The 20,280-nt window shown below is 61.5% G+C and overlaps 2 protein-coding genes across 7 annotated transcripts in view; one reads left to right on the top strand and one right to left on the bottom strand.

Annotated features, from left to right (window-relative positions):
- Positions 1–8,956, top strand: part of CSTPP1 (centriolar satellite-associated tubulin polyglutamylase complex regulator 1) — a 240,313-nt gene extending 231,357 nt beyond the window's left edge. The window contains exons 5-9 of one of the 2 annotated variants that reach the window (XM_051852833.2): positions 1,120–1,205; positions 3,239–3,434; positions 4,450–4,559; positions 6,221–6,284; positions 8,234–8,956. In XM_051852833.2, the coding sequence (XP_051708793.2) occupies positions 1,120–1,205; positions 3,239–3,434; positions 4,450–4,559; positions 6,221–6,284; positions 8,234–8,360 (583 nt within the window). In that variant the 3' untranslated portion in view covers positions 8,361–8,956. Of the gene's footprint in view, positions 1–1,119; positions 1,206–3,238; positions 3,435–4,449; positions 4,560–6,220; positions 6,285–6,536; positions 7,209–8,233 lie in introns of those variants that run through there. The other variant, XM_002708863.4, reaches the window with a different exon arrangement.
- ARFGAP2 (ARF GTPase activating protein 2) lies at positions 8,394–20,183 on the bottom strand. 5 transcript variants are annotated; one of them, XM_002709086.5, is made up of 17 exons: positions 19,912–20,164; positions 19,633–19,751; positions 19,036–19,108; positions 18,383–18,514; positions 18,225–18,305; positions 17,413–17,494; positions 17,088–17,144; positions 16,512–16,553; positions 16,130–16,182; positions 15,534–15,670; positions 15,325–15,456; positions 11,533–11,661; positions 11,321–11,455; positions 10,352–10,478; positions 10,139–10,232; positions 9,919–10,037; positions 8,394–9,513 (listed from the first exon to the last, which is right to left on the bottom strand). In XM_002709086.5, the coding sequence occupies exons 1-17, from the start codon at positions 19,981–19,983 to the stop codon at positions 9,493–9,495; spliced, it is 1,605 nt and encodes a 534-aa protein (XP_002709132.1). In that variant the 5' UTR covers positions 19,984–20,164; the 3' UTR covers positions 8,394–9,492. The 5 variants fall into 5 exon arrangements, with proteins under 5 accessions (XP_002709132.1, XP_017201862.1, XP_069926943.1 ...); XM_017346373.3 differs by having other exon boundaries at positions 18,383–18,536; positions 19,912–20,023; XM_070070842.1 differs by having other exon boundaries at positions 18,383–18,928; positions 19,912–20,009.
- Between the last annotated feature and the right edge of the window lie 97 nt (positions 20,184–20,280).

The raw sequence follows: 20,280 nt of genomic DNA, 5'->3' as shown, positions 1-20,280 counted from the left end.
CTGACGCAAAGCATGTGGGCTCCTCTCGAGACAGACTCGTCCCCTGCAGACTGGAAGTGCTGTGAGACCTCCCCGGTAGGGCTGCGGCGGGATACCGTCTAGTACAGCATCCGCCGGCCAGGCACCTGCTCGAGAACTTCCCACCGCTCCCACTGCTGTCTGCGGAGGAACCGCCCCCTGTCTTGGGGACACCGCACTCTCTCCGCGGCGCCTCCCCCGGAAGAGAGCAGCGCCAGCTCTCTCTGGCACTCAGCCACTTGCCACTTTGGGGACCCTTCGAGATAGGGAGGTGGGGATGTAGAAAAACACACACGAGAGCGAAATCAGAGTTTAAACAGCCGGAAAGGTGAAGCGAGCAGGCGCAGCCGGGAGGGCCTGGGTCTGGCCCCGGGCCTGGCTCATGGACGCAGCCCAGCAAGGGCTCTTTTCCGTCCCTTCCTGGCCCCCCTCGGATGAGGCCCTGAGCCCAGTGAGCGCGGCCCCGCTCTGAGCCCTTCACCAGCCAAATGGTTCTCCTGTGGGGTGGGTGCCCGGTGGGAGGGGGTAGAAACAGGAAAACCCGGGAGGGAGCCAACCCGTGACAGTGGCCGCGGTGCCGCGGGGTGGGCGTGTCCTTCGACCCCTCGGATGCGGAGTCGCCAGCAGCCTCTCCCCGTCTGCCATCTTTGTCCCGGGGTGGCGGGGCCTGCAGCAGGCCTGGCCGCTTGGTAGCTTGCTGGACCCCAGTGCCACTTGCCAAGATCTCTTTGAACGTCTTGGCTGTTCTTTTAGCCTTTTCTGATCAGCTGTATTTATGCTGAACGGAGCGGTCCTCACTGCAGACTGAAAGGGTTCACTGGTGAAGTTGATGAAAAGAAATCTTGGCTGCAGTACAGTCGCCCCTCTGCTCGCCGCCCCCGCCCCGTGCCCCAGCCACTGGCTGGAGCCACTGAGGCTGCCCCGCGAGCCTGCGCGGTGCCGGTCGGCGGCCCAGCGCGGTGGACGCCGCGGTGAGGTGACTGGGAGGAGCTTGCTTCGGGAGCCCTGTTCCAAAGGCTGGCTGCCCAAGCCAGGACGGAGGCCCAGGAGCAGCACGGAACAGGACCTCTCCCTCTCTCTCTCCCTCTCCCCCCACCCCAGGATTGTGCTCATGGACGACGCCATGGACTGCCTGATGTCTTTTTCAGATTTCCTCTTTGCCTTCCAGATCCAATTTTACTACTCAGGTGAGCGTGGTCCAGGGCCCCACGTGGCTGCGCTCCCCGCCTGCCCCTCCCATCTGTGTACCTGGCACACACTTCCTTTGTGGGGGGGAGGTGCTTCACCCCGGTCATTACCAGGACGTCCAGTGCTCGCCCGCACTCACAGGACTCAGGGTGCACAGCCCACTTCCCAGCCTCCTGGAGCCGCAGAAAACCACACAGCTTCCAGGCGGCAGCGCAAACCCGTCTCGGAGGCAGTGCTGGCCACAGCAGCCTCAACATGTCCGCCCGAGGCACAGCACCAAGGACTCGAAGCCTCCCAGCACCCTGAGAGCTAGGTCCTCCGAGAGACAAGCGTGTGGGCAGGCACTGGCCTGGCAGTGAAGGCTGCCGCATCCCACGCTGGGTGCCTGGCTTTAATATCTGGCTCCAGCTCCCTGGTTCCGCAGCCCCTGGGAGGCAGCGCTGATGGTGAAGTAGCTGAGTTCTTGCCACCCAAGGAAGAGGCCTGGGTTATGCTTTGCAGCTGCAGCCCAGCCCCAGCCGTTGCGGGAACTGGGAAGTGAGCTAGCATATGCGGGCTCTGTCTATCCATCTCTCTCTCTCTCTCTCTCTCTCTCTCTCTCTCTCTCTCTCCCTCTCTCCCTGACGCCTCTCAAATAAATAAAAAATCAAAGGAGGAGTGGGCAGCTTACACGAGGAAGTAGCCAGGGTCACCCAGCTCATGAGTGCAGAGCCCAGGCCTGAAGCAAAGGCCGCCTCCCACGCCTGCGTTCTAGCCTGGCCACGCCGTCACTGCCCTTGATCCACAGCCTCCTCCCGTGGCCTGTGGTCAGCACGCGCCAGTCCTCTCACTCCCACCCTGCCCCCGCTTCCCTCCAGCGCACCCTTGCATCCCTCTGGAATCAGGTGGAATCAACATAGACAAATCATTACGGGGTTTCCTGGCCCACACCCAAGCAACATCACACAGAATGCTGGCTTTAGAAACAGCTGACTGTCCATAAAGAGACGCGCTTACACGGACCCTTGCAGTAACGAGAAGGCTGTCCTTGGAAGCCGGCGGCGGCCTTCCTGCCAGCCCTGGCCTCCCTTCCATGCCGCGTTCGGCCTTGGCGGCCGCCCCAGGGCTATCCAGGCAGGGGCTCTTAGTGGCGGCTGCAGGCGTCCTGCCTTCCCCGCTGAAGCTCCCGCGCACTTGGGAAGGAACCGCAGGCCCACGGCACTCCCGGAAGACATGCAGCGCCCTGGCCGGGACCGGCAGCACTCGGCCCAGCGTGTGGTGGCCCTGAGTCACTGGTGACCAGCGACAGAGTTTTGGGAACAATGCCGCGTTTCCTAAACCGGCAGCGTGCAGGCTTTCCCAGCTCCTCACTGCTGCTGCGAGGCAGGTGGGCCCTGGGTGGGCTCACCGGTGGGAGCACGCCCAGAGCTGACCCCGCCCCTGCACAAGGAGAGTAAGCACGCAGAAAGCCCCTCGTTGGCTGAGTGCTGCAGACAAGCACGAGGCGCGGGGGAACACGCCATGGAGGCTGGCACCCGGTCTCGGGGCTCTGCCCATGGCGTGGGACTTCCAGCTGAGACGCTTCCCAGCGTCCTCTCTCAGGAGTGAGGGGGGTCTGCTCTCGGGACCCACGCACTGAGTGTTGAGACCGCTGTGGAGCTAAGCCACGCCACACGGAAGGGAGGGGCGGGCGTTTGGCCCAGTGCTCAAGATGCTGTTTTGGCCACCCACACCCCGGCTCCGAGTCCTCGGTTCAGGTCCCAGCTCTGCCTGGATTCCAGCTTCCTGCACACGGGCACCCTGGGAAGCAGCGGGAGGGGCCCAAATAGCTGAGGCTCTGCATCCACCTGGGAGACCGGGAGGGAGTTCCTGGCTCCCCGCCGTCAGTGAACCACAAGAGGGCGCTCCCCTCCCCACCCCCCCCCAGCCCCCACACCCCCGCCCGCCTGCCCTTCACATAAATACATGAATTGTCGTTTCAAGGGCGAGGGGCAGTGAAGGCAGGAGAGGCGTCCTCCCTGGCTGAGCTGTGCCCCTCCCCTCGTGGCACCAGAGTTCCTGGACAGCGTGGCCGCCATCTATCAGGACCTGCTGTCGGGCAAGAGCCCCAACACGGTCATCGTGCCGACGTCGTCCAGCGGGCAGCACCGCCAGCGCCCGACCCTGGGTGAGGCCAGCATGTTGGAGGGAGTGGAGGCGTCGCTCTTCTGCCAGTGCCTGGAAAACCTGTGTGACCGGCACAAGTACAGGTAAGAAATGGGCACACAGACCCCACCTCGGCCCCAGGGCTCACGGGCCCTGAGCCTGGGAACAGGTGGAATGTGAAACGGGACAGTGCCCCGTGCTGCTCGCCAGGGCGCTGACTCCAGCTCCCCGGGGGGCTCCCACAGAAAGGCCTGCTCCCACCTGGCCCAACATGTGGCACGGCAGGTTAAGGCACCGCTTGTGTTGCTGGCATCCCACGCTGGAGCGCCGGTTCAAGTCCTGGCTGCCCTACTTCTGATCCAGCTCCCTGCTAATACACCTGGGACAGTAGCAGAGGATGGCCCAAGACCTTGGGCCCTGCACCCACATGGGAGACCCAGATGAGGCTCCTGGCTCCTGGCTTCGGCCTGGCCCAGCCCTGGCTGTTTGGACCGTTGTGGGAGTGAACCAGTGGATGGAAGACCTCTCTCCGTCCCTCTGCCTGTGAAATAACTTTTTTTTTTTTTTACAGGCAGAGTGGACAGTGAGAGAGAGAGAGAGAGACAGAAAGGTCTTCCTTTGCTGTTGGTTCACCCTCCAATGGCCGCGCTGATCTGAAGGCAGGAGCCAGGTGCTTCTCCTGGTCTCCCATGGGGTACAGGGCCCAAGCACTTGGGCCATCCTCCACTGCACTCCCGGGCCACAGCAGAGAGCTGGCCTGGAAGAGGGGCAACCGGGACAGAATCCGGCGCCCCGACTGGGACTAGAACCCGGTATGCCGGCACCACTAGGCGGAGGATTAGCCTAGTGAGCTGCGGTGCCGGCCCTAATAACTATTTTTAAACATTCCTGTAGCAAGGAAGAGCTCAGCAGTCCGCTGTGGCATGAAGTCACCTTAGGGACAGGACAGCCAGCTGTTCGGGACGCACCCCCAGGAGGTGTCACCTGGAGGGAGCAGAGCTGCCTGCAGCCAAAGCCTTGCTCCCGCGGTGGCTCGTGGGCCTGGAATCCTTCCAGGCCTGAAGGGCTGGAGGAAGCCGACCCTGGTCTCTGACTCTGCCTCCTGCATTCCCCTTTCAGCTGCCCGCCCCCAGCTCTTGTCAAAGAGATCCTGAGCAGCGTGCAGAGACTGACTTTCTATGGATTCCTTGTGGCCCTCTCAAAGCATCATGGGATCAACCAAGCCCTAGGTAAGCCAGAGCCCCGCCCGGCCCCACCATCCCCGGGTCCGGCAGGTGGCCCCGTGGCCCTGAGTCCTAGGGAGCGGAATGAGCACAGCCCCAGACTGTGCCCCGTTGGGCCTCACATTCCCATGGTAAGGGACAGCGCTCCCGGCCGCTGCGCGCTGCCCGGACATGAAGCGGGCCTGGACATGAAGCGTGGGGCGCGGCCTGCCTGCGGGGCAGGCACAGGGCTATTCACCCGTGGCTCCACAGATGACATAGCAAAGAGCCCTGGATCCCATTTACAAACAGGGCAGAGGTGTGTCTGGGGAGGAACACCGACTAACCTGAAAGGGAACAAAAAGGCGGGAGCCTGCGCTGGCCCAGTTTCGGCTGTCTGTCCTGGTCCCACGGGTTGGCTTTCCCCACCCTGCCCCGCCCCCAGCCACTGCTCTCCAGGGGAAAAGCCACGGTCTGCCGGTCTGCCCGACTGTCCCGGCTGCTTCTCTGTCTGTCCCCAGGGGAGCTTCTGGGGTGCTTGGGGCCCTGGGTGCTGAGTCTCAGAGGAGGCTGGCCTTTTCCTTGGGCCAGCTCTGGGAGGAGCGCCCACAGGTCTTCAGGGCTACCCCGAGGGGCACAGCCAGCCACATGGTGCTCCGCACTTGCATGGTCTAGGGACCCCTCAAGCAAGGGAGGCTGGTAGCCAAGGTCACCGGCTAGGCTTGGACGTCAGGGGTCAGGAGGAAGGGGGTGGGGCGGGAGAGGGTCTGCAGGGGGTGCGCGCCCACACTCCCAGGCAGCGGCCCCTCCCTTCCTTTCCAAGCTTACGGCTGCTACCCGGGAAGAGCTGACTAGCAGCTGGGGCACAGCTGGGGCTAACCTCATCCCCTCTCGGCCTCTCCAGGCCTTTTAAAGACACTCATTCAGTAGCCCGTCCCAAGCACTCACGCCTGGCGTGGGAGACACGCGGTCTCTGCCCTCACCTGCAGCTCTGGCGCATGGGATGGCGATCTGGGCACGCGCTGGTTGAAGCCCCTTGTGGAAGGGGGCACCTTGCTCCCTTAGCCCCCAAGGCAGCCAGGAAAATGGGAGGGTTCCATGGAAGCCAGTTTGAAAACCACTAACATAGCACAAAAGGGGCCTGGTGGCATCCCCTGGAGATGTGGAGAGGCTGGAGACCGGCACTGTGGAGGCCGTGCCTCGCCTCCACTCGGCTTGGAGTTAAGTCCAGATGGGACAGCGCCCCTCCTGGCCACCTCTGGCCATGCCACGCGGGCTTCGGCCTTGAGACCCAGCCTCCTCTTCTCACCTCTGAGACGCAGGGCCCCCGCCCGTCCCCCAGGAGCAGGAGCAGCCGTTGCTGTCTCTAAGAGGGCGCCACCCCAACTGGGGCACACACACTTGGATCACCTCTGGCCTGTGGGGCTTGGGGCCTCCAGAACCAGCAACAGTTCACACCCCAAGACATTTCGGAAGGGGACACCGTTTGCTTGGAAATGTTTTCCCCGTTGCCTCTGCCCCCAGTGAGGGAGGCTGGGCAGCAGGGCCCACGACAGGTCCCCGGGGACCCAGGACTTCCTGCCCATGGCTGTTCTCTGACCCAGGAGCAGCCCTCCCCAGGGTCAGCAGAGTAGGCAGAGGTGGAAGGAAGCTGGGATTGAGTTTTGTGCCCCACAATTATCTCCTAGGAGCTTTGCCTGACAAAGGAGATCTGATGCACGACCCAGCCATGGATGAGGAGCTGGAACGGCTGTAAGTGTCAAGTGGGGAGGTGCTGCCCCCTTGTGGATGGACGCGGCTGTGCCCGCCATGGGTCACAGCGTAGGGTCGGTAACGCCCTGCGCCAGTCAGGGAAGGGTTTGGGGGTCAGCAGAAGCCTGAGGTGGCCTCACGAGTTCTGTGGGCTAAGCCCTTAGGTTCGTCCAGGAGCAGGAGTGCGCGTGGAGGTCGTGGTCTCTGGGCAGACGGAGCCTTGCTGCCCTCCGGGCTTTTTCGCTCTTTCAGGCTGGTTCAGGTCCCAGGCCTGGTCAACTCGGTCACTGCCACGCCTGAGGCCAGCTGCCTGCCTTCCCGGACCCCTTCCCGGGTTGGCTCCCCCTGGAGGCCCCTCCATCACTCCCGCAAAGTGGATGCCGAGAGTGATGGCTCCACGGAAGAGACAGACGAGTCCGAGACTTGAGGAGTCCAACAGGCCCTGCCTGCACCCTCTACCTTGCCCCGCCCAGCCCTGCTACTCCCACCCACCTGCCTGGCCCGCACCCTGCCGCCCTCTGCTGACGAAACGGCTGAATAACAGCCCAGCGAACCACACACCCGGTTCTTCAGCCAAGTCTATCCCTGGGGGCCGTCAGCCTTTGGACTTCAGTCCGGCCCCAAGCGGGCAGGCTGGGCTGAGGTCACCTGACTGCTGGCTCGGGTCTCTTGTGGAAAGTCCTCCTAACCCCATGAGCAAGGGCGGTCCCTGCCCACCTCCCTCCCCCAGCCCCACTAAGCACTGCAGGACGTGCACTAGGGGCGCATGACCACTGTGGCCTTCTACTGGGAAAACAGCCATGGCCATGGTAGGAAAGAGGCCAAGACAACAGTGCCACATTTCCACTTCCAACACCTGCTTTAGTCTGCTCTGTGACGAACAGTCAAATATGTGAAATGAATAAAGCCCCTTGTGTCTGTTAAGCGAGGAGTCTAAAGCCACAGCTGAGGGTGAAGGGAAGGGGACGAATGTGTGGACTTGGCTTTTCTGGAGCACGTGGGTGGGGCAACAGCCCCTCAAGCCCGGACGGCTGCCTCAGCTGCGGAGCACAGGGTCACCTGCAGCCCAGAGTGCCCTGGCAACGGGCTGCTACTCCCAGCTGGAGGGGGCCTTCGGGAACCTGGCTTGGGGGGTTCAAGGCCAGGGTCCTGTCACTTTCAAGACCAGCACAAAGGCCAGCCCTGAAATCTTCTAGCCAGGGCTTAGTCAAACACCAGCCAAGCGCCTGCCAGGGTCAGGCAGTGGGGGGGCCCCTGTGTACCAAACACAGGCCCGAGAGGCACAGGCTAGCAGCCAACACTGAAGAGAGGCAAGGACAGGGTCAGCTTCAGCTTCCTCAAATCGGGGGTGGGGGTGCCCTCCGGAAGCAGAACCCACCCAGGGGCTGCTGCTGACACCACTGCAGGGTCTCTGCCCAGGCTGTGCTGGATAATTACAGGCGTCAGCTCCCAAAACCTGCAGCTCGGAGCCACGACCGCCTGCCCCCACAGCCCAACAGCGTCTCAAGGCCTGGCGTGCGTCAGAATCCCACCCTGCCTGCCCACTGTCTGAGCCCTACCGGCAGCACTGCAGGCTGCCTCCATCCCAGCTCAGGACAGGGCCCGAATCCGCGGTCACCAACACTGCAGCCGAGTCCAAAGCTCAAGCCCTCCCGTCAGAACCGCTGGCTGAGCCTGTGGCTCCCCTGCCCGTCCTGCTCGGGCAGTGGTTTCTAGGTGTGCCCTCGGGCTTCCTACAGTGACAGAGGCCCTAGGAGCCCCTGGAAGGGAGGGCATGGCTATGCCAGGGCCTTCCAGCAGTCTGAGCACCTGGGACGCCCACCGCGCTATCCGGCCACGGGCGCTGGTGTAGTGCAGGGCCGCGGAGGCTGTCTGCCCGCCCACAGGCGGACAGCGCGGCGGGCGAGTTGACGCCAGCTAACGCCAGCTCTTTCCTCCGCGTGCGACAGGGTGCTGGGGTCGAGGCTGCTCTGGAGCTCGCGGCAGCACAGGGCCAAGGAGCCGGAGGCCCTGGAGAGAGAGCCCTCGGCACCGGCACCGCCGCCCCACCTCGCTCGGTGGGAGCCCCGAGAGTGAGGCGGGGCCGCGAGGACACTACTCACACAGAGCGGCAGGGCCCCAGCCCCGTGGGGGCTTTATTTTGACACCACTTTGTTTCAATACAAACAGTCCAGAAAGAGTCACGTTGCTCCGGGCGAGCGCGGAGGGAGTGGTCTGTGTTGCTTGGAGCCCAACCTGCAGCCCGGAGGTGGCGGAGGGGCCCAGACTGCCAGCACGGCAGGGGAGGGTGGCACCAAAGATGACACAGTGCGTGGCCCGGCCGCCAGAGAGGCCTGCGTGCAGCCCCTCGAGCGCTCAGCGGCAGGCCAGGCCGGTCCCTCTGAGCCTGCTTCTCTCCCTCATGTCTTCTGCTTCCTTGGCCGGCGTGAGGCTCACAGCATCCAGAGTCAGGACACAGGCCAGATGGGACCCACTGCAGCCACAGGCCAGGGGAAGGGCCAAACGTCTCAGGAAACGGAGGGCCCACGGCCCACAGCAGATGGTGTGCCAGGCCTCAGAGAGGCCCAGAAAGTTCTCCAAGCAATTACAGTCACAGGGGAGGAGGGGGAAGGGGACATGGGATCACTCAGGCCTGGTCCCAGATGAAACCTTTAGGTACCAGGTGAAGGTTCTAGCCCTTAGTAAGGCCCAGACCAAGGTCCTTCCTCTCCCCTGCCCTCCTGATACCCAGAAGAGGCACCGGCAGCAGCAGCAGCAGCAGAGGCAGTAGCAAGCCCAGAACCCCCTCCCTGGAGGGCTATCGGCAGCTCCCCTCTTGCTGGGCCTCTCCCTGGTGCCAGAGGCAGAGGCCCGAGCCCTCAGACCACCTAGAAGGATCCTGGAGCCAGCAAAGGTGAACACTTTTCCCTTGCCCTGCGTGGGGAAAGGCTGGGCCTCCCACCCCGAGCGAAATCCCTCCAGTGTGCAGGACAAGTGAGCAGCAGCTCTGGGGGCAGGACTGGAAGGACACTGCACAGAGGAGAGGCTGAGGGCACACAGGGGAGGGGCTCAATCCACAGGAGTCCCCCCCCAGGGTCCTCCAGGGCCACCCCCTTGCACAGCACACACTTAGGTAACCAAGCCACCCAGCTTCCACAGGAGGCACCCATGCCCTGAGAACCATGGGTTTCTTGCTGCTGTCCCCAGCGATGCCTGAGCCACGGGGCTATCAGTAGGAACCGTAGCGATCCTGGGGGCGGGGGAAGAAAAAGAGAGCATCTAACCACAGGCACTTCCCAGCCCGCACGCCGCTGCCCCCAACACACAGCCGGCAGCCGGCCCAGGCACCTGCCCCTCCATGATGAGAACTGGGGTGTGGGCACGTGGGGGAGGCCCTGCCTGATCTCACCATAAGCTGCAGAGGGAAAGGAAAGACCACGGAGGCAAGATGGGGACAACCAGTACAGACGTGCCATGATCTCAGAGGCCAGCCCCAGTACACAGCAAAAAAGGAAGTTGCCCCTCCAAGAGAACAGTCTGTCTGTCTCTCCCTCTTAGCCGAGGGCTGCCCGGGGGCAGTGTCAGAACGTGGGTAGGAAGCAAACCTCCAAGCCCTCTCCTTCACCCCCGCCCAGGGCAAGCAGCCCAGCCTCACCTGCAAAGAATTCATCACGCCATTGGCCAGCACAGCCATCTTCCCGGCCACAGACTTGACACCCTGCTTAAACTGGGCGATGTCCGCCGAGGGGAGCACATTGCCCAGAGACACGCTTCCTGAACAAGCCAGGGGGCGGGAGTGAGCCAGAGCCCTGCAGGAAGCCCCCCCAGGGCACAGGCCCGGCCTCGTCTGCTGCCCCCCGCCCCATCGAGCCTACCTGCTCCATGGGCTCCATCCATGTCCCCAAAGAGGTCTGAAGAGCTGATGGCGCTGCTGCCCGCGAGCTGCTGCAGCCGAGACCTGGCTTCATACTGTGTTCAAGGAAAGGCGAGGCCTGGGGCTCCTTTGGCCAACGACCCAACAACTCCTGCAGGCCAAGCCACCCGGGTGCTAAAGCCCCAAGCTGCCTCAGGGCAGACAACCCACTTACCTCAACGTCCACCTCCCGCCCAAAGAACATGTCAGATGAGATGGCTTTTGCACCTGCAAACTTCTGGCGTGCTTCGCTGGACTCGAGGCCCGAGCTCCGGCTCTCCACGTCCCTCCGGTTTGTGGCTCTGAGGGGTGGATGTGGAACATCTCTGACCCCTCCCATCGCCATCACCAGGAAGCAGAGGACAGGGGCCGAGAAAGTGCCGCTGGCCTGCGGAGGTGGCTCTCCACGCTGCCTGTGCTCTGGGCCCCAGGCGCCCTCCCCACTGGCGGCACACGGGCCTGAAGCCAAGGCAGACAGCTCAAGTGGCTGCATCAGGCAGGGTGCCAGCAGGATTGGGAAGGCCTAAGCAGGACCAACTCAACAGCTTCATCACGTCCAGGAGGCAGTCGTCACTGCCGCGCCCCCAGTCCTGATCACGACTCGCCGGGTCCCAGCGGCCGCACATGTCAGTTCCCCAGGCTGCACACCTGCCCTGCCGCCCTAGCGCCTTCCTCAGCGTGGCTCAACGGTGACCTGCTCTAGCACTGATCCCTCCTGAGTCCCTACAGAGACCACGTCAAGTAGTGCTGTCCCCCTTCTGCAAATGGATGACGTGGGGACAACACAGCAACTAAACACTGCCCCGGTTAGCATGGAACAGGGCTTCAAAGTTAACTAAGAAAGCTGGGAGCCAGATACACGACCCTCGGGGGAGGTCAGGATGCCAGGGAGGGCCCTCCTGCCAGAGGAGCTGATCCCAACCAGAGAGGCTGCCAGGCCTCTGGGTGATAAAGGCCGGCTCACAGGAAAGCCGGATGCCGCACTTCCACTGGGCCGGCGGCTATTCCGTGGACTTTCAGGGAAGCATGGTAGACACCCAGCGCCTCAGCTGCACGGCCACACAGCGAGTGGCCGCACACTGGACGACAGACACACGTTTCCAGCACCAGTTTCACTGCACGGCGCTGCCCTAGGCCACTCTACCTTTCCGAAATGGGCCGGATGCTCGAGATGGTCACTTCTGGCTCCTTCTCCTCTACCCTGTCCATGCCCCAAGTGGTATCCGTATCCCAGCGGGAACCAAAACTTTCCCCCAAGGAAAAGGGGTTGTCCTTGTACCTATGGAGACAACAGAAGGCTCAGACCAGCCTACCGAGGACCGCGGTAGCCAAGTCTCCACCCAGCAGCAGCCTTACTTTGGGGGTCCAGAGGCGAACGTCCCAACGTCGTCAAATAGGTCCAGTTGCGAGCGGGAGGACTTGGCGGTCACTGGGGTCTCCTGCTCGATCACCTGCATCTCGGACAGCACCGAGTGCGACACAGAGCTGCAGAGGCAGAGCCAGGCATGAGGCTGTGGCCCAGCCGCAGCCTGCCGCCCTTCCTGTGAGCTGGGTGGAGCCAGACCCCGCGAGGTGACCTGGGCAGCACACCCGGAGCTGTCCACACACCAGTTTGCTTTTCTCAGAGCACACTTTCCCCCGTCAGTTAGTGCCCACGGAAGTACTCTGTGTCCTTGAAAGCAAAGCCAGACTTGCCGCACCCCGAGTCAGGCACACAGAAAGGAACGGGACGCAGACGGCCACGGGACCAGGGAAATGGGCCTGACAGTGTCAAAGGGTGAATCCTTAGTTACCCTACCCACCCTCACGGCGGTTTTTTTTTTTTAAGCATTTGAAAACCCGGAGCCTGGCCTTGTGCACCAACACCTAGGTCAGCCCTTGGTCTCCAGCGGACAGGGCTGAGGCTGGGCAGGCAGCACCTACTCCTACTCCCACGCCTGCCGTCCTGTCATGCCTCCGAGCTCCTCAGAGTGTTCATCTGCTTCAAATAAGTTCAGTAGAAACAGGGACTGCTTCTAGTTGGAAGAATCCCTAATAGTGTTTTGCAACTGAGCTTGATCGGATGTTCTGGGCTTAAGTAGCACGTTTGGTGCATTGGTTAAGATACTGCCTGGGGCCGGCGCCGCAGCTCACTAGGCTAATCCTCCACCTGCGGCGCTGGCACCCCAGGTTCTAGTCCCGGTTGGGGCGCTGAATTCTGTCCCGGTTGCTCCTCTTCCAGTCCAGCTCTCTGCTGTGGCCCGGGGAAGGCAGTGGAGGATGGCCCAAGTGCTTGGGCCCTGCACCCACATGGGAGACCAGGAGAAGCACCTGGCTCCTGGCTTCGGATGGGCGCAGCGCACCGGCCGTAGCAGCCATTTGGGGGGTGAACCAACGGAAAAGGAAGACCTTTCTCTCTGTCTCTTAACTCTGCCTTGTCAAAAAAAAAAAAAAAAAAAAGACACTGCCTGGGACACCTACACCCCACATCAGAATCTAGGTACAAGTCCCAGTTCTGGTTTTTTTTTTTTTTTTAAAGATTTATTTATTTGGAAAGCAGAGTTAGAGGAAGAGACAGAGACCTTCCATCCGCTGCTTCACTCCCCAAGTGGCCACAAAGGCCAGGGCTGGACCAGGCCGAAGTCAGGAGCCTGGAACTCCAGTTGGGTCTCTCACATGGGTGGCAGGAAGGCAAGCAGTCTGACCATCTTCTGCTACTCAGCCCAACCCTGGTTCAGAGCTAGCCACTGCGGGCATTTGGGGAGTGACCCAGCAGATGGAAGGTCTGTCTCTCTTTTTCAAATAGAGTGAAAATAGATTTTTTGAAAAATCTTTAAAAAGAAAATTAAAAGGGGCTGGCACTGTAGTGCAGCAGGTGGATCCCATGTGGGTGCTCATTCGCGTCCCGGCTGCTCCACTTCCGATCCGGCTCCCTGCTAATGGCCTGGGGAGGCAGAAGATGGTCCAAGTCCTTGGGCCCCTGCACCCATGTGGGAGACCTGGAAGAGGCTCCTGGTTCCCTGGCTTCAGACCAGCCCAGCTCTAGCCATTTCGGCCATTTGAGGAGTGAACTGGCGGATGGAGGCTCTCTCTCTCCCTCTCTCTGTGGCTCTACCTTGCAAATAAATAATTTTTTTAAAGATTCTGCCTCACTGCAAAAAAGAAAAAAGAAACCAGCTGAATAATTACTCACAGGCCCTTTACCCCAGTAATTCCTGTGTGACCAAAACAGGGCAGGGGAGGGGCCCTGAAGTCTTTCTGGGATTAACATTTTATGTTTCACTGATCAACTGTGGGTGATGTTAGCACCGCACAGAGTGAAGGGGAGAACCAACAACTGGCACATGTTCTGAAAGGTTAAAAATACTCACCCTTCTCTGCCTCCAGAGAAGACTAAAAGTAAGAATCTGAAATCAAAGAGCTCTGTGTTCAAACATCCAGCTCTAATCACTAGATTTGGGGGCTTCAGGCAAGTTGCTTAATTGCCGCCTATCAACTTTCTCATTTAAGAAAGGGGCCAACCATGCCTGCCACATAGCCTGCCAGGCTAGCGCACGCCAGACCTCACGACGTCCAGCTCCCATCTCCTCGGCACCCGTGGCTCCATGTAGCACAAACTCACTCCAGCCAGGATGCTGCACCTGGCACGTGAGGTATTCCAACCTTTTGTTTTTTAAAGATTTATTTACTTGCCGGCGCCGCGGCTCACTAGGCTAATCCTCCGCCTAGCGGCGCCGGCACACCAGGTTCTAGTCCCGGTCGGGGCACCGGATTCTGTCCCGGTTGCCCCTCTTCCAGGCCAGCTCTCTGCTGTGGCCAGGGAGTGCAGTGGAGGATGGCCCAGGTGCTTGGGCCCCGCACCCCATGGGAGACCAGGAAAAGCACCTGGCACCTGGCTCCTGCCATCAGATCAGCACAGTGCGCCGGCCGCAGCACGCCGGCTGTGGCGGCCATTGGAGGGTGAACCAACGGCAAAGGAAGACCTTTCTCTCTGTCTCTCTCTCTCTCACTGTCCACTCTGCCTGTCAAAAAAAAAAAAAAAAAAAAAAAAAGATTTATTTACTTGAAAGGCAGAGTTAGAGTTAGAGAGAGAGAGAGAGAATATCAATCTTCCATCTGCTGGTTCACTCCCCAAATGGCCACAATGGCCGGGCCCAGCAGGCCAAACCCACGAGCCAGGAGCTTAACCTGGGTCTCCCACAAGGGTGCAGTGGCCCAAGTACTTGAGCCATCTTCCACTGCTTTCCCAGGCCATTAGCAGGCAGCTGGACCGGAGGTGGAGCAGCCGGGACACAAGCCAGCACCCATATGGGATGCTGGCATCACAGGCAGCAGTTTAACCCACTACACCATGATGCTGGTCCCTGGATATCCCAAATTTTAGGACATCAAAAAGTTTATTATTGAAATCTGTAGATGTTAACTCACAGTGCACCACAAACCGAACATACTGAGAGCTGGTTTATAGCCCTGTCTCCCCTGTGTTAGAAAAGTAGAGCAGGCGCGGCCCCTCGGTGCAGGGCGTGCTTATCCGTGCCACTCAGGACGCCCGCATGCCAGAGTCCTGGCTCTGCACACCCTGGGAACCAGCAGGTGATGCCCAGGCACCCGAGTCCCTGCCACCCACGACTGCATTCCCAGCTCCTGGCTTTGGCCTGGCCCCAGCGACTGTGGGCATCTGGGGAGTAAACCAGTGGGAGCCCGGATGAGAACTCTCTCCACCTCTCAAATAAATAAAATTAATTTTTAAAAAAGGGAAAAAGAAAACCACAGCAACACAAACCCAGCGGTGGCTCTGAAAGACCAAGGATGACGCAACCCAAGGGAACCTGAAATGGGGGCGGTGGGTATTGGGGCATTACAGTGTCTGCAAGCACAAACCGTTATTTGGTGGGCAGGGGTTAGGGATGCTGAAAGCCCTAATTCGCAAGGATGCCTTGAAAAATAGGGAAGGGCCCCATGACTCGAAGCATCCCCACTCGGACAGGCACCGAATCCTGCAGAGCCTCGTGCTGGCTGCGGTGACAGAAGGCAAAGTTGTCCCGTCCACCTCAGCCAGCATGAAGCCCAGAACCCCAAGCTTCCGGGAGGCTACAGGAGAACGACAGTGGCCTCTGCCAGCCCCCGCCGGCCCCGTGCGGCCCCTGCCGGCCGCGGGCCGCGCCTCACCTCCGGCTCACCAAGCCCATGCCCAGCCGCTCCGCCTGCTCTCGCTTCTTCCCCTCCAGATTCTGGAGCTGTTTCTCCTCCTTCTTCCGATCAAGCTGAAGCTCCTGGTAGGCCAGACGCATGGAGGCGACCCTGGACGGAAGAGCCCCGTCAGAGCCCAGCGTCCGCCCCGTGGCCCCCAGCCCGAGCCCGGGGCCTGCAGCGCTCACATGGACTCCTCGGCCTGCTTCTTCGCATCCGCCACCTGCTGCTCACGGAGCTTCTCTGCCACCTGGGCCTGCCGCTCGATCTCGCTAAAGCTCTGGCTGCTCACCTTCTGGGCGCCCAGGCCTTTCTTAGCACCCAGCTGAGGAGAAAATCACGTGACACGGGCTTTGCCAACCACCATGCCCCAGTCTCATCCAGACCCAGGCATCTGAGTCACACCCACGAGGAAACCTCCTTAAAGCTTAGGGCAAAACATTGCAGTCCAGGCAGCATGATCAAGGGAAAACAGTGGTTCTGCTGGAGCTGGACAGGAAGTGGCTCCTGCTACCCCGCAGAGGCCTCTGGGCATGAGGACAGCGGCAGGGCTGACTCGGCGAGTGCCAGGCACTCTGCTGTGCGCTAGACGTGCTCAGCCTCAGCGGCGCCTCCCGGGAGCCCCGTGAAGACAGACATCTTTAGGTGTCACCCAGGTGAGGCTGGGAGAAGCTAAACAGCCTCGCTAACATCACACAGCCAGTAAGGGGGTAGAATAAAGCGTGAACCCGGCGGTCTGACCCCAGCTCCAAACCGCTTCACCGCACTGCCTCTCCCCACCTACCCCTTTCTTAGCTGCTGCTGGCTTCTTCTTCCCAATGATGGAGCTTTTCAGTTCTGTGTGAGAAAGCGGGTGGGCATGAGTGAGGACAAAAGAACGCCCGGCAGCAGCTCAGTCCACGCCAACAGCTTCACAGCAAGAACCTCTAAAGAGAATGCTTCAAGCAGGGGAAGGCAAAGCTGTCGCCACCAGGCCCAACCACCGGCATCCGAGCCAAACACAGACGCAGTTAGGGGCGGCTCCTGGCTCCCAGCACGTTAAGACAACCCAAGTCTCTGACCAAAACGAAGGCTGTTAGGTGGGAGCAGATGCCAAACACGACACTCAGCTCCTAGGGCAAGGAGCCAGCATGCAAGCGGCCATGCTCCCGGCCACTGCTGGTTACCTCTGGCAGGAAGGGCCCCCTTAGCTGACAGATACATGGACTCTGGGGGAGAAACAGACCTGTGGCTAACAAGGGGCCCCCACAGACCTCACGGCTCCCAGGCCAAGGCCTGTCTGGAGCCCTGCTCCAGACCAAGCTACAGCATTCTGTAGCCATCCTGACAGCCGCTTTGCTGCCCTCCCAACCCCCAAAGTCAACAGAGCAAACTGAGGTCAGCAGATGGATTGCGTACCCTGATCCAAGTTCAAGGGACACTTAGAAAACAGCTGAAGGCCAGGCCAATGCCGCCTCCAGCCAGCAGCAGGTCAGGGCTGTCCCACACACGGTGCAATGGCAGACGAGCTAGCTCTGCCTCTGACCCCAGGGACAGGTGTCTGGGCTCACGCTGGCCCAGGCCCTGCACACTGGCCCACCCTGGCTCCACAGCCCACGCTGCCTCTGTGACTTGGATCACAGCCGCCCCCCAGTGAAGTTCGGTGCTCCGTCTCCTGGGGCCTCAGTCCACGGGACCAGGCAGCAGCAGATCTGAAAAGAATGCCTGACGCCCGCCCTGGGCCCACCAGCTGGCATACTTACCCAGAGGTGCCTTGGGCGAGGTGCCAAGCAGGTCGGTGTTGGGGCCATGCTCCGGCTCTGTGGACGCAACAGGAGGAGTTAGTGTGAGGTTCGTAGCTTCCCACAAGCTCCCCTTGAAGGAAGCAACTGGCCCAAGGGTCACTGATTCTCCTCCGCCTCCCAGAAGGGAAAAGGCATGCCCGTTACTTCCTCCAAGGGCTGAAACGATCCCAGCCCACCCAAGGACGTGGAAGACTCCCCCCACAAGCCTGGGCCACGTGTCCCCACCCCAGCCCCAAGTCCTTCTCTGGCCCAGGGCACGAGGCTGGCATCCGGGTGAACTCACGGGCCAGGCCACTGCTCTCTGCGGACGGGGCTGGCTGCTGGATCCCTGCAGGCTCAGCGGCTGGCACATCCCAGGCAGGGGGCTGGAAAGGAGGCCACAGCAGAAGCCTCAGTGAGTCACGCCCGCTAGCAAAGAGCACCAAGAACCTCCAAGCACCCTGCTGGCACAGAGCCCTCGACTGGGCACACGAGGAGACTGGGAGTCAGCAGTAAAATCAGAGCAGCCGTTTGCTACGGAAGAAAAGGCAGGAAACGAAGCGGCTCCCCCGCCTTTCATGTTCGCTTAGAGCCGGAGCCCACTGCCCTGACAGCCTAGCGACCACCGAGACTTCCGTGCAAGGCACACAGTTACGGACACTTAACGATCACAACACGCCCTACAAGGCAGATCCTTCTCCACGTGAGACACTGGTGGGCAGTTCAGCGACGTGGCCGCTGTCACAGACGTGCTAAGTAGAGAAGCAGAGACTCAAGACTGGGAGTCTGACTTCAGCATCCGGCGCCAGCAGCAGGGAACCTGCCTCGCTCGGGCAGATCACAGGAGAGAGAACCCTTCCGCTGCCCCCAGACACAGCCCTTCGTACGGGGAGGAACCCAGGGAGTTACGGAGGGCCCCTGACACCTCCAGTGCCTGCAAGAAGCTTCTCTCCTAGCACCCCAGTTCATGGGGGTCCATTTCTAAGGAGGGCTGGGCAGCCCCAGTCAGAGGAGGAAACGCCTGGATCTACCCAGCAGGCAGAAGCCACCACACTAACCGTGCCCACAAGCACAGAAGGCCTTGGCACCCGGGGGGACCCTCCCGTGGGCGCTCACCTGAGTGTGCTCCGTGAAGAAATCCGAGTCCTTCTTCTCTGGGGAGTGGCCGGGAGCACTGCTCACGTTGTCTATCCAGAGCTGGAGGGGCAAAGGCACCCGTGAGGCCACAGCTCCCGACGCCCGGCCCGCTCCCCCAGCCCCCGGCAGGCACTCACGTCAGTGCCATGCCGGGCCAGCGCCGCACTCCCCAGCTGCCGGATCTTCTCCCGGTACATCTGGGCTGCTCGGCTGTTGTATTTGCTGTTGGCATCACTGGCTGTGCAGCCGTGCTGGCGGAAAAAGGCTGTCTGGGGAGCGAAAGAGAGCACACTACGGGTGATTCTCACCAGAGCACAAGGTATGGGTAGGAAGCACCCGCTGGTAACAGCCCCGCTGTCACGTACAGAGCGTGTGACACTAGCCATTTTATAAAGGTCAGGTCCCCCAGAAATGCCTGCAGAACACATCCGCAGCCTCCACCCTCCGGGAGGGCCAGACGGAGCCCAGCCCTCGCTCAACCCTGCCAAGGGCAGCCGCCATGCCCATTCTACTGCTCCTACTCCCAGGCAGGCCCACAAGCCCGCTGCCACTGGGGAGGGAGGCCCCAACCCTCTCAACCTTTCCCCAAGACCACTCGTCCTATTTAGTTTGAACGTTAAGGTCTGTGCCGACTTCCACGTTTAGAACCAACAATGTCTGGCGGTGGTAAAGACCAGAGAACCCTAAGAGGGGAAACCGAGGGCTTCCTGGAAGCCACGGCAGCCGCCGCGCAGGCAGGAGGAGGGGAGGGGAGGGGAGGGGAGGGGAGGGGAGGGAGGAGGAGCTTTACCGCGTTGGCATTCCCGCCGACCTGCATACACCTCAGCTGGAACCAGCTCCAGTTGGAATCCAGCTCTGTGGACCTGTGAGCAAGGGCCGCACGTCACCCACCAGCAACGCCAGCACCCGCCCACCCCTGTCCTGTGGCCCTGGGCGGCCGGAGCAAACATCAGTCAGTCCCCACCCCACCTCCTCCACTCGGCCCCGGCCATGAAAGCTTGGCTCTCCATTCATCTCTTCCACAGGGTACTAATTATTCCCCCAGATCCAAAAGGAGGTCGCATTCCTCGGCAAACAAGCTTGGACTTGACTTCCCCTTAGGGACAGTCACCAGTCTCAGCAGCAACAAGGTCAATGCAGCCAACGCTCCCCCACCCCATACACCCCAAACTAGGCTCCCAAGTTTTGACCATCGAAAAAGGAGTCCCGACCAAGCCGCGGAGACCGGCTGCCGCTGCGGCAAGGGGCTCCCCCCGGCAGGGTCCTCCCGCGGGGTGCGGGAGGGTTTCCAAACACGGGACTGCGAGCGGTGCCAGTCCAGGCTGCCACCCGCCCCTGCTGACCACTCCGCCGCAGCGGAAGCAGAGCAAGCGCGCGGAGACCCCACCTGATGAAGCTGAGATGGACGCCCAGGGAGCGGTGGACCCCGCAGCAGTCAATGCACAAGAAAACACCATACGTGATGCTGGCCCAGCTCGGATTCTTGGCGCCGCAGTCGAAACAGGCCTGGGTACATTAGGCAATGAGCGAACGGTCAAAGGCCAGGAACTGAGGCCAGACGCTGACACCCCAGGAAAACAGCCCACCTCCGCCCCCCTCGGCCTCCCTCAGGCCCTCGGAGGGACAGGAGAACCCCTCTGGGCCCGCGCGACTTGCGGTCAGGAACCTTGTTGGTGGGAATTGCGCGAAGCCTCTTAAAAAGAGTCTGGATTTCGGTCTTGCTCGGTTCCGCCGCCATTTTCTCTCCTTCCCAGACACGACCGCGACCGACGGGTCCCGTAGCGGGCCAATCCGCGCCGGGGAAGGCGGACTAGACAGCTGGCCTCGGAGGCTCGCCGGCCAACTGCGGGGCGGGGCGGCTTGGGCCCTGTCTCGACCAATGAGCAGCCGGCGGTACAAGAGCAGAGACGTCAGCTGCCCCGGCTGCGCAATAGCCGCGAGAGTAGACACGGTGCCTCGCCGGGCCAATCCGCAGCCGGGGCGGGGCGACGGCTCGCCGGCGCGCCCAAATCTCCTCGCGAGCGCGGGCCGGACG

Source organism: Oryctolagus cuniculus, chromosome 1, assembly GCF_964237555.1.
Source record: "Oryctolagus cuniculus chromosome 1, mOryCun1.1, whole genome shotgun sequence".
Taxonomy (NCBI): Eukaryota; Metazoa; Chordata; class Mammalia; order Lagomorpha; family Leporidae; genus Oryctolagus; species Oryctolagus cuniculus.
Note: the sequence above shows the minus strand (reverse complement) of the source record. Positions and strands in the feature narration are given on the sequence as shown.

What these genes read in the sequence shown, in the direction of transcription:
- ARFGAP2 (XM_002709086.5), bottom strand. Translation starts at nt 19,983, where the DNA reads ATGGCGGCGGAACCGAGCAAGACCGAAATCCAGACTCTTTTTAAGAGG. An exon ending in GCGCAATTCCCACCAACAAG is followed by an intron (nt 19,752 to 19,911) that starts GTTCCTGACCGC and finishes TAATGTACCCAG; the next exon opens with GCCTGTTTCGACTGCGGCGC. An exon ending in CAGCAGCAGCTAAGAAAGGG is followed by an intron (nt 15,671 to 16,129) that starts GTAGGTGGGGAG and finishes TTTTCTCCTCAG; the next exon opens with CTGGGTGCTAAGAAAGGCCT.